The sequence below is a fragment of the Lissotriton vulgaris genome, chromosome 5 (genome assembly GCF_964263255.1).
Source record: "Lissotriton vulgaris chromosome 5, aLisVul1.2, whole genome shotgun sequence".
NCBI classification, from domain to species: domain Eukaryota; kingdom Metazoa; phylum Chordata; class Amphibia; order Caudata; family Salamandridae; genus Lissotriton; species Lissotriton vulgaris.
The window spans coordinates 1370888454-1370901423 of record NC_141693.1 but is presented as its reverse complement, the minus strand read 5'-3'; the positions used below and the strand labels follow the sequence as shown (position 1 = coordinate 1370901423).

Here is a 12970-nt window from a genome sequence, read left to right as displayed (position 1 = left end):
TTTCGGTGTGAATGAGGGCACGGCCACGAGTAGGTCCGTTGAATGGGATGCAATGAAAGTGGTGGTGAGAGGGGTGTGTTTGGGTAGGTTTTCGAATGCTCGCACGACTGTGTTGAATGCGCTCATGAAAGCGGAAGAGACTTTGAGGGACTTGGAGCGCCGCAGGCCGGCTAGGCCGGACTTGCAGACCCAGTTATTGGAAGCGAAGGAAGTGGTCGCCACCGAGACAGAACGATTGAGGTGTTATGACTACAGGCAGTATATCATCAGAGCACATGCGGAAAGGGACAAGGTGGGCACCCTCTTGGCCAGACTAGCTAACCCGGAACTTAGGGGCTGCCCGGTCCTCAGCATTAGTAATGCGCGGGGGGAGATGGTGTACTCCCAGGCAGCGGTGTTGGAATGTTTCAGGGTGTACTATGAGGATTTATACCAGAGTCAGCTGGGAGTAGGGGATCAGGACATCGCAGACTATCTGGGGGAGAGGCAGCTTCCGGTCCTGGACGAAGAGGACGCGAAGGAGCTGGGTGGCCCGATCACGCTCACTGAAATACGGGAGGCCATCAAACATATGGCCCGTAATAAAACGCCCGGGGTGGACGGATTGCCGATTGAATTTTATCAACAGTATGTCGACAGCTTGGCTCCCAGGCTTCTGGTGGTGTATACGGAAGCTTTTGAGGCCGGGGGACTGCCTGGGTCCATGCGAGAGGCCTTGATTGTACCGCTCCTAAAGCCTGGCAGGGATGCAACGGATGTAAGATCCTATCGCCCTCTATCCATGCTGACGGTAGATTACAAGATTCTGAGCCGAATCCTAGCCACCAGGCTGGCCCCACACATGACGGGCTTGGTGCACAGGGATCAGGCCGGGTTTATACCCACGAGGAGCACGGCGCTGAATATTCGCCGCCTGGTGGGAATAATGGACGCCATCTTGGACGGGGAAGGAGCTCCGGCGGTCCTGTCCGTGGACATCGAGAAGGCCTTTGATAGTTTAGAATGGTCTTTCCTGGATGGAGTGCTAGAGAGGTTTGGCATGGGAGAGGGGTTCCGCCGGTGGACGAGGGTCTTATATGCCTCGGCGACGGCGAGGGTGCGTTTGGGCGGCCTGGTGTCTGCGGCATATCCGGTGGGTAGAGGCACGCGACAGGGATGCTCCCTATCCCCCCTATTGTTTGCTCTGGCGATGGAGCCTTTGGCGGTCCATGCGAGGTCGGGTGACAGGTATGCGGGGATAGCCAGCGGCGGGCAGAGGCATTATATATCGTTGTATGCGGATGACCTGCTCCTGTACCTCGACGACACGGCGCGAGCCTTGGACGGAGCGATGGACCTGCTGTCGGAGTTTGGTCGGCTATCGGGCCTTAAGGTCAATTGGGCGAAGACCTGTGTGTTTCCGCTAAGAGCGGGGTCGCCCAACCCTGGTCGCGATCTGGGTGTGGTCTGGGAGCCATCTTGTTTCACCTATCTGGGAGTCCGCATCTACCACGCGACTGCAGACCTATTGGAGGGCAACATTGGCCGATGTGTCCGGGCACTGAGGGGCAGCCTGTCCTTCTGGTCGACCCTCCCGCTGACGGTTCTGGGTAGGATCGCACTTTTAAAAATGGTGGCGCTCCCTCGCTTCCTCTACTACTTCCGGACGTTGCCTGTCTGGATTCCTCAGGGGATCTTTAGAGACCTGAGGACAATGATTATAGGCTTCCTATGGGGGCATGGTCGCCGTAGAGTGGCGCTGAACACGCTACTTCGCCCCAAGATAGAAGGGGGCATGGCTGTGCCCGATTTCGAGCTGTATTATTTAGCGGCCCAGTTACAGGTCCTCACGCAGAACGTGGCTAGGGTGTTTAGGGGTCCGGAGGAGGACCGGGACCGGGGGATACAACGCCATGTGCTGTCCTATATTATTATGCAACAGAGGCTCGAGTTGCGGGGCCTCACTATGGAGGAACGGACACTCCGGTTGTGCTGGCAGAGGAGCCTTCGGAGAGCGAAGGCGACGCAGCCTTATGCACCGGAGATCCCGATCGGCATGCTGACGGCCTTGCCGCACGGGGGAGATTGGTCCCCATTGCTGGACTGGGAGGAGGCGGGCCTACAGGTAGTGGGTGACCTATACATAGATGGGGCTTTAGCACCGTTCGAAGCGCTTCGGGAACAGTTTGGGCTGCCCGACGGGGGGTTCCTCCTGCACGCGGCGGTGGTGGCTGCTATACAGAAGCACTGGAAAGGGGGGCTCATGGAACCGACAACGACTATGGCGTGCCAGTATGTGGTGATGGCGGCGGGTACGTTCAAAGCTGTGACATGCCTCCATAATAGGATGCTGAATGAGGGACTGGAACCGCTCCAGGGGCTCAAGGCTAAATGGGAGGAGAGTGTGGGCCGGCCCATACCGGACACGCATGGGGCCACATCTTGCGGCGCACGTGGAAAGGCACGAGAAATGCGCGCTTCCAGCAAGTGCATTTCTACGTGCTTCATAGGGCCTACTTAACCCCTGAGAAAATACAGCGGTACTTTCAGGTACCGGATGCCCGATGCCCACGGTGTTCGTCTCCGGGAGCGGACATGGACCATCTGTTCTGGGGGTGCTCGCACTACTGAGCGGAGGTGGGGGACCTCCTGAACGAAGTGACTGACAGGGAGGTGGAATTCGATATGGCAGCATGCCTGTTGCTCTGGTTCCCGCACACCAAACACACCAAGGTGACGAGCAAATTCATTGATCTGGGTCTGATACTGGCGCAAAGGGAAATATCGTGGCATTGGAAGTCCAGGGGGGGACCCTCACTGCGTAGATGGAAGAATGAACTGCTGCGGTGGTCTGACTGCGAGAGTGTGCTCCGGATGAAGCAGGCTGTCAAGATTGGGAATGAGAGGGCATTGGATGCGGCGCGTGCATGGGAGTTAGTGGTGCAGGCTTTGCGTGATTCTTTGGTGGAGGATGAGGACGGTGGGAATTAGGCCAGCGGACACTGCGGGGCGAACACAACTAGAATCATAATCCGCACTGTAGTGGATCCATCCAACACGTCGGACCGAGGCAGACACCTTTAGCAGTTGCCGGGGGGGGGGGGGTTTGGGGGGGTTGGTTGATGGGAGTTTGGGGTGGGTCGGAAGCCAGATAGATGGTTGCCCGCTTGGGCACCTTGAATCTAATAGGATGGTAGGGTACTGTGCGGAGTGAGGAATGGCTGGGGGGAGCGGCCAGGCATGATAGACCTACAGCGCTCGGGGCAGGCCCCGGCATGGGCGGTACCGCTGATCACCACGGGGATGGCTGACGGGAGCGATGTTGAGGGTGGGGGGGGTAAAAGCAGATACGTAAAACGACATATCAACCATGGTCCCTATGGGACGTGCACTGTGATGTTTTCCTATTGAGTGGAGTATTATGCCGCCCGGCCTCCGGAATGCGGGCTGAATGGCTGTGTACGACCTGTGTTTTACTATTGACCGGGGGGACGTCACGAGTGAACTGGCTGACTGATTGTATCCTGTGGTTTCTAACTCTGCAATAAAAATATTAATAAAAAAAAAATGGGTTAGATGGGGGACTCTGAGTTGATGAGGACGTGGGGACCTAAAGCCGTAAAAGGGGGCAATGCGACAGGAACTGTAATGTTGTGTCAGACTACGATTGGGGGTGGGGGGGATTACTTACACTGTTGACAATGGAGGACTGTGAATTGTTTTTAGAGATGGAATTAGGGGCGGGGAACGACGGGTGGGGCATGATGATTCCTAATGCCATGCTTGTTATGTGGTTATCTAATAAAATGCTAATAAAAATATATTTTTTTTTAAAAAAAAAGGGTGGGAATATTCTACGTTTATGACTATCAGTGAAGAAGGTCGTTCAGGTCGAGTAGGGAAGTAAGAACAGAGCCTCACTAATGCGCTGCAGAATGTTAACGGCCTGTGTTGCAATGGATGATGTACTATATGGCATTTCTCATTAGTTGACTTGTATTAAATTCAAAATAAAATCCAAGCATGGGAAAAAAGAAATAACTTGTGTGTAAAAACATTCAGCCTTTATTGTTATATACAGACTTTTTTCAGAAACTACGATCAGTGATATGTAATGTTACATATATCCATCAAAATGTATCCTCCGGGACTAAACACGGCATATACCTTGTAAAATCAATAAAATATGTTGTAAAATGATGTAATATAGTCTAGTGGTACCTTACGAGTTCAGAGCACTGACAGCACTGTCAGCACCGCCAGGAGGTCTCTAAAGGACACAGCATCAGCCACCACAACGGGAAGGTCATTTGCCATACCTAAGAAGATCGATTCTGTACCATGTTTGAGCTGGAAACGTATTTGCTGAGGGTTTCAGAGGTGATGGTCTTTAGAAAATGTCTGAATGTGCGGGTATACTGTCCTTTCAATAAGCTTTTCTAGTAAGGCAAGTTTGAAATCGTGCTATGGTTGGAAGGTACATCTGGAATAAGGCAGGGCTCATCTGGACTCTGGAAGGGCTTTTTCAGCAGGGACGTGACCACTGCATATTTTAACGATGCAAATGGGAAAGAGCCAGTGGTGAACAAGGAATTGATCAATTTCTGTAATGGTCGGGGTACAGTATGAAGTATTTGTTTCACAATTGACCAAGGACATGTTTCTTGGGAGAGCATGGATGTCATTTGTTCCATATCATGCCACCAGGTTTGCATGCAATCTCAAAAAGCCATTATATTCCTAATCACCCTGCATGAAAACTGACTTGCCTTAAAAATTCAATTTTTGAGTATCCTTTTTCTTTCAAATGAATCTCTCCTTTTTTCCATCATCTGCATTCATCCTCTCTCTGAGCACAGCCTACTTTGTCACATGCATGTTTGTCTTAATCCCTATTATTGTATCCCTGCAAATTGCCCACACCTCATTTCAAAGGCCATTTCTACAGTAAGTCATACACCTGCAACCTAACAATACCTGTAGCTCATTTATTAATACCTCGACGCAACGCATATGAGTTTCCCCCTCTCCCACTTAGGACCACACCCAATTCCTGTTAATTTAACCCACCATAAAGAAACTGAAACATATAGAAACTAAAGTAAATGCATGGTATGGTTTGTTTAAGAGCGCAAGAATAATCCCAATAACTAACTATAACCAAGGAAAAAGAGAACTAACCCTGTATTCCAGATCAGCGTGCTGGACAATATAAAGTGCTACAATACCTCTCAGGGGGTAATACGTGCTATATAAATGTATTAACAATACAATATAGAACCCTTCTGACTCATACAAATACTAATTTCATAGCACTCAGTTGTTGGGCAGTCGAATGTAGTTCATACAGACTGCATAATAATTTCCTTATCCTGCTTGACACTTTAACACTCACATAAGGCAAAACTGCTATGTGTCATGCCCATCACGCAGGACTGAACCTATCCAACACCAACTGAACAGACATGTAATATATAAGAGATCTACCTTTAATTTAGTCCACCACTCTGGGTCCCAACTAGCTATATTCTATGGCCGCATTTGACATCTCACAGTGGTGATCAGATTTGGGATGATAGTAACCAAATCCATCCCAGCAGCTCTCTGATCCATGTCTCCCTCCAACATACGCCTGCTCAAGACCATAAACTTCAAAGAAGAGGTCTCTGAATGGACAACCCAGTTCAGTATCCCGCTCAGTGATCTATGAAAATAAGTAACGCCATAAGGGACCAGCAGAGCTGCTCAAAGCTTCCAGCTTACTGAAAACCATAAACTGCGCGCCTGTCTCTCACAGTTCTTCATCCATCACACTGCTAAGCGCTGCGCCCCATAACATGATGATTGCACTTCAGTGTTCCTCATGCATGACATGAAAACAATCCCCACATAGGGGATCGTAACAGCGTCTTCCTGGCGCGAGTTTTGCCGCGATGGAAGTGCCCCTTCTGCTTCGGGCGCTTCCTGGCGGCTAAAACCTGATCCTTCCCGGGCTCTGGCCTCCCTTATGGCGCTGGCCCTCGAGGCCTCCTTCGGGGGCTGCCTCTGCAATAACACCCGCACAGGGCCCAATCCCGGATGGCCTGCCAACTTCCTTACAGAAGTATCACCAAAAACACAGCCAACCCGAGTTGTAGTTTGTTGTGGTCGTTGTTGGCCGCAGTTTTATTACCATTATATACCAACTCCTTTTTCTGTCCCCTGGGCTTAACTTTTTACGGCCAGGGTCATAAATCATTATCATGGCTTATCATAAATCATGTGACAACATTCTTCCACCCACGCACCCTATGCAGTGTAGCCTGCTACTTGTGTAGGTAAGTGCTTCAGTACCCCACACAGGTAGTAAGCGATATATACATTTTGGCATACATACACAATATCCGAGAGTGACAAATGCAAGAAGCAGCATAACTATGGCGGATACATAGTTACTTGAATTACAAAGGGTACTAAAGGCTCCGCAGGTACTGTGGGCACCTATGTGGTGCTGTTAATGTGCATCTGTAGCACGCACCGGCCTGAGATGAGCTTTCAAATATCCTTCCTTTTTGGAATAACAAGTGCATTTCAGTGTTAGCACAGTACCTATGATATTGAGGGAAGAGGTAGGTGTATTAGGACTATAGACCCGTGGAAAGATACAAAATACTTCCTTAGAAATGTTGGAAAAAGGCATAGTGTCACTGGTTGAAATTCAGAATTGAAGGCTTACGTATTCTGGGTTCTGCGCCTCACCATCAGAGCTTCGTGAGAGGAGCAATGGCCTTCTAAGTTAACAGTATGTTTTTTTCTTTACTGAGAGCGGCTTAATGTAGCATGGGTTTTGCCTTTTGTGTAGTAACAGGGCCATTAGTTTTACTGGTACTTATTTATCAAGTGCAGTGATTATCCATTGCTTCAAAAATGTGAAACTTTGATCAGGGAAGAATGAGGTTAAGCTTCAGGTTTTTCTACACACAAGTTCCGGCGTATACAGCAGGCTCACCTGAGAGACAGTATGCTCACCATAGATGTTGGATGAGTACTAGGAAAGGAACACTAGTGTGGTCCTGTCAAAGTGAAACTGCGTGACCCGATACACAAACTAGGTCCAAAGGGTGCATCTCGCAAAGATTAAGATCCCTATTGTTCACAATCGAGGATATCCCCTAAAACGAGGTTCTAAAAAAACATACTTGTGGGGGGGGGGCGGGGGGGTGATAATGGAACTGCATTTACTATATTCGTTTTCACGAATAGCTTTGGTATTCTTTTGAGGATATGCTTTTCAAAAGGACTTGTGTTTCTGATTAGCAATGTTTCATGTTAATAATTCAATGCTGAATATCCGCTTACGATTTTTTTGTGCAAAAAACATATGCTAGCCGCTTAATGTATTCCTAACCTCATGCTGAGCATATATGACCTAACAAGAGTTTGGTGCAACTGTGCTGGTTAACGAAGCAACGCCTGCACTTGGTTCTCTTTTCAGATATTTATCGGCGCCATCATCCCTCTGGGCGCAGCTGAGAAAGATGGCCGCCTGCGGGCAGCTGATGAGCTGCTCTGCATCGACGGGGTGCCAGTGAAAGGAAAGACGCACAAGCAGGTCTTGGATTTAATGACCAATGCAGCACGGAATGGCCACGTGCTTCTCACAGTCCGAAGGAAGATCTACTACGGGGGTACGTTCGAGAGGAGTGTCTACCCCGCTTTGTCGCTATCCATGCCTCGTGAACTGTAAATGTTGAACATGGCTTGTGTACTTGATGTTTTTTGTTTCTTTGCGTTATGGAAGGGGCACAGTTAGTGCATTACAAAGGTCTTTGAGTAACTTAAGTTAGAACTGATGGGATGATTGTATTTCTCCGTTATTGTTTTTGCGCTATTATGAGCAGTACTGTTTCTTGAAATAGGAATTAATTTGTTTTCAGTTATTATTTATACCACTTTGGATACAGTGAGAGAAGAGACTACTACAGGAAGGATTCCCGAAATCCGAATTATGTTTACTTTGAACATATCAATCTTGCTGAATGTAATCTCGATGAAGATGAATCACCATTTCTGTTTCTACATATTATCGACATTCATGGTTCATGCCAGAACCTCTAGACTCTTGACTGGGTAGAGGTCATACACATGTTAAGCTCCGTGGGGAAGGATGCTGAAATCAAGAGGAGCCTCCTGGGTCCAATGTTAGTGCACCTGTACAACGACCTTGCCCTGCTAGGCAGCCATAGTGTTGTTCCTTTCTTTCCTATGAGACTGGAGCGCCTCTTGCTATTTCAGATGGTATAACTTCCAGTGTGCAGCTTGCTGCTCTAGTTGCTCTGTGTGCCTTCGTATGTATGTCGTCTGGTCATGATGGGAGATCCTTCTGTCTTACTTACACACACATAGCCTAAGAAGACAGGAAGACATAGCTTTCTTCTTCTCATCACCCCACTCCAGCTTTGCTGTGTCTTAAGTCCCACCAGCCAATGATCTGCATTCGCTTTTTCTTAAACCTGATGTGGGCACTCTGTTGCCTTTTCCTGCTGCATTATGTTTAGTTCTTGTTCTAAACGTTTCATTTTCTCAGAGAACCACCTTTGATTCTGGCTAGATCTACCAGGGGGGCGGGGGGCTAAGGTTGCCCGTCCCAAAGCTGCTATATCTCTGAAGGGGCACACTATGTGTGGTGTGGGTGCTCGGACACAGTTCACTTTAACTCAATTGCCCTTCTACCTCTTTGCTTGTTGGAGCTCTTCTAGCAAGTTACTTTTTCCATTACTCTTGTTAAATATTACAAACTTCTTTTTATGTGAGAGACTGACTAACCCCACGAACACAGAGTAATTATTGAAAGTGCATAAGAGTACTTGAAGATATCGTGTGATTCTGCCAGTATCCGTGTAACCCGCAATAGTAACATCTATTTACAGTTTCCTGCAACAATAGCTACTTCTGTTTTAGTGTGCTTGAGTTCATCAGTGAAATCACTAGTAAAACTTCTTAAGAGTGCGTAGCTGTTGGGATGCAGATGTCTCATACTTGGTGTGGTAGATCATGAACCACTGTCCTGAGTTCCCCTGTTAGCAAGTCTCTGTGCATTTTCGATGTATTTCTTCTGCTTGCAGAAAAGTCATGCATGGTCCATGAGGGCCTGAAGGAAATGGATTCAGGTCAAGAATGGGACTGTGTGGTCCAGAGGAGCAGAAAAAGTGCAGCCCTCCTTTTTCTGTGAGTGACTTTTTTCATCTCACTTGCTTGAGGAGACCTTGCAGTGGAGACAGCAAATCACTCTAGTTGAAGTAACAATCTTTGTTTGGTCTCGATGCAGACAGAGTAGGTTGTGTGTTGCCAGACCGGCTGTTTCCAACCTAGAAAGACTGGTCTTCAGGTCAGCCCACTGATCATAGTCGGAGGGCATGGCTTTCTCTCTCACTTCCGTAATCCTGACTAAATGGCTCTCCTCCCTATTCATGTGCTGGTCTCTCCCAGATGCTTTTAATTCTCACATTGGTCTGATTGGTTGACTTGTATTCTTCCACTTCTGATGCTGCTTGTGTTCAGGGAAGTATTTTTTCTTTCAATTGTAGAAGTCCCTAATTGTCTCACGCCCCTGACAGGGAACAGCCAGTTCCTCCCCCTTACTACCAAATCTGCACTACAAAGAGATATGCCTGAGCAGCTGTTGTGAGCATAAGGCAGCTCCCCTGAAACCAGATTTAACCAAAAACTGGACTAGCATTGTAGTCTGTGTAGCCAGGTGTAAGTATGGAGTACATTTGTTAAGATTGTTCCAGGAATCTCTCACTGCTCAGTGTCCATGCAACCCACCCCAGTGCGCTGGGGATGATGTCTGAGTTCCAGGGCTGGTGTCTTTGGCATATAGTGTCCTTGTCAGGTCAGCAACAGACCTGAGGTCGTGCAGCAACTCCACTGGAAGTGCGGCTTGGGAAGAGTCTTTTTAAACTTTATTTTGTTTTGGATTATACAACGTGTATAGAAACATTCCCCCCTTCAATTGGCATCCATAAAAACACGTGTAGACAGTTCAATGACCTCATTATGGCATTGGTAGGTACAGGCTTCATCAGGACAGGCTGAGTCCATCAGGAATGACAGAAGCATGATATAAACAGAAAAGGAGCATGAGGAAGCAGCCGAGCACTGCACAATCCCTTACAATAAAAAAGACCTAGCAGGTCCGCCCCCCCTCCCCATCAGACCGCGACCTCTCTGGCGAGAACAGTTCATCACTCGTCCCATCCGAATCGCTCAGAGACAACCCTGAAGTACACATGACTCGCCAGGCGAGTAAATCATCCTGCAGTTTCTCGTCCCTGCCTGTAAGCTGCATATGTGTCTCCTCGGCCATGGACCACTCCCTCACATCTCTAAGCCAGGCAGGCACCTCGGGAGCCATCTGCCCCATCCAGGTAATCGCTACCCTACGTCTCGCCAGTACCAACATTAGTTGCAATAGTTTGTAGGAAAGGTTCCTTTTCTTGGGCGTGGGGACCAGAGCCAGCAAGCAATGAAGCAGGTTCAAGACTATCCGAAGGCCGGTGGCAGAGGTTATACGTTCCACCACCTCCGTCCAGAAACTCCTGACCAATGGGCAGTCCCAGGCCAAATGTAGGAATCCCGCCCCCTCTGTACCATATCTAGGGCAGCTGTCCCCCCTATCCCCAGAAATGCGCTTCAATGAAATCAAAGTCAGATAGGTGCGATACATGAAATTGAAGTGTATTAATTTGAACCGCGCATTGCACGATACCATGCTCGCGAGGCTCCCTATACGCTTCCGCTGCCCCTGTTCCAGGGCGGCACCGAGGTCTGCCTCCCAAGGCCCCCAGGAAGGCGGGACCGGCGGGGTTGAGTCCTGCCTCGTGGATGAATACAGCAGGGAGATCAACCTATGCCCTCTACCACAGGAAAGAAGGATGTTCAGGGTATAGGACATCGGGGGCCCGTCCAGGAATTGGGGCCAGGCCACCTTCAACACATCTTGGAGGCCCCGGTAATGTAAGTATTGCCCCCCTCCAAGTCCAAAGTTCTCCTTGGCCTGTTCAAAAGACAGGAAGGACTCACTGGGGTAGAGGTCAGCCAAGGTCTCGCAGCCTCCCGCTCGCCAGTCCCGAAAGGACATGTGCTCTTCCATAGCAACTATAGGGGCCAGAATCCACACCGGCAGCTCCCTATGGAAGGGGGCCCGTCGTAGTATCTTTTCCACAAACCGCTGCCAGATACCTGCGTGTGGCATACCACATATGGCAGGGTCTCGTCTGCTCCCCGTCCCTGCATCAATGCAACCTGTAACGTCCGCACATTTGCTCTACCGGCCAAAAGTTTCATCTCCCAGCTGTCAGCGTCCGCGAACCACCATGCTGCCGGCAGTAGTTGTGCCGCATAATAGTATAAATCAAATTGCGGCACCTCCAGACCTCCCTCCTCCCAGCTTCAGACAAGAGAATGAAGGGCGACCCTGCTACGCCGTCCCGCCCAAAGTAGGGACGTAAGCAACGTGTTAAGTGTACGGAATACTCGCGGGGGGAGAGAACTCAATGAATTCTGGAGGACATAAAGCGTCCTGGGGAGCATTACCATCGGCTAGCCGTCCCATACGGGAGAGTGACAGGGAGTTCCAAAAGGACACCGATTGCTGTAAGGACTTAAGAATCCGATCGACATTCCGAGCCAACAACTGCTCGTCCGTTGGGGCCACTTGAATTCCGAGATAACGGAACGCCTCTTGTTCCCAGCGCAGCCCAAGGTTCGGCAGATCTGTCAGCGGCCCCGGACCATATCCCGCCAGAGGGAAGATCAAAGACTTACCACGATTAAGTTTCAAACCCGAAGCCTCGCCGAAGCGGTCCAGGTGTTGTAGCAGGATAGGCAGTGATTCCTGCGGGCCATCAAGTAAAAGAGGGCGTCATCCGCGTACAAGGAAACCACATTGCACGAGTCCCCTACCATTATGCTCCACTGCGCCATTTCCGTTCGGACTCGAACCGCCAAAGACTCTATTGCCATGGCAAACGGGAGCGGCGAGAGGGGGCACCCCTGGCGTGTACCTCGTCCCAACTGCCAATCCTCTGATCGTGCTGCACCTAGTCTCACCCTGGCACGGGGGGCCTTATACAGTATGCGGACCAATCGACAAAAGTTAGGGCCCAGCCCCATCACACGGAGGACCTCTAGCAGATACCCGCAGTCAACAGTGTTGAACGCTTTAGCGAGGTCAATCGACACCAAGACCATCTGATCCTCCCTGTCGTGAACCTCGTGTATAATGTGATTCAACCACCGCAGGTTCATGGCAGTGTTGCGCCCCTGGATAAACCCACACTGGTCCGGGTGGACTAGATGGGCCATATGCGGCGCCAGACGAGCGGCTAAGAGTTTGGTCAAAATCTTCACGTCCGTGTAATCATGGTGATGGGGCGATACGCCGACAGGTCGCACCTATCTCCCACCGGTTTCAGGATCATACACATTTCGCCCTGGTTCATACTTTGTGGAAGAGTCTCACATTTGAACGCGTCAAGATACACTTGTAAGAGGAGGCGGGAAAGAGTATCCCCAAATGTCTGATAAAATTCAGGGGGGAAGCCATCACTCCCCGGAGATTTAGCCCTCGGCAGGCAGGCCATCGCCACGCGCACTTCACGCAGTGTCGGTGTTTCATCTAGCTTGTCCAGAACCGCCCTAGGGAGGGACTGCAGGGTCAACCCCCGTAGGTAAGGGAGGTACGAGATCTCGGTGACCGCTTGATCCGCGGCATATAATGTTTGTAGGTGGGATTGGAGGACTCGGAGAATGCCCACTTCTGAGTGGATCACACCACCCGTAGGTCCCCGCAGGGCCATGATCCTTAGGGAAGAGTCTTAAACGAAGGAGCTGTCACTGAGAAGAAATGGGCATTGAAGAAACGCATATAGTTAGCTGCTGCCTAGAAGCGCACAGCCAAACTGCCTGGAGAAATATTGAGCTGTGTGTGAAGCACAAGCACCGATCA

At 49.8% G+C, this 12970-nt stretch overlaps 1 protein-coding gene across 2 annotated transcripts in view; it reads left to right on the top strand.

Annotated features, from left to right (window-relative positions):
• Positions 1 to 12970, top strand: part of MAGI3 (membrane associated guanylate kinase, WW and PDZ domain containing 3) — a 1323293-nt gene that overhangs the window by 1042504 nt on the left and 267819 nt on the right. For both annotated transcript variants that reach the window (XM_086923326.1, XM_086923327.1), the window contains exon 14: positions 7454 to 7646. In XM_086923326.1, the coding sequence (XP_086779452.1) occupies positions 7454 to 7646 (193 nt within the window). The remainder of the gene's footprint in view (positions 1 to 7453; positions 7647 to 12970) is intronic.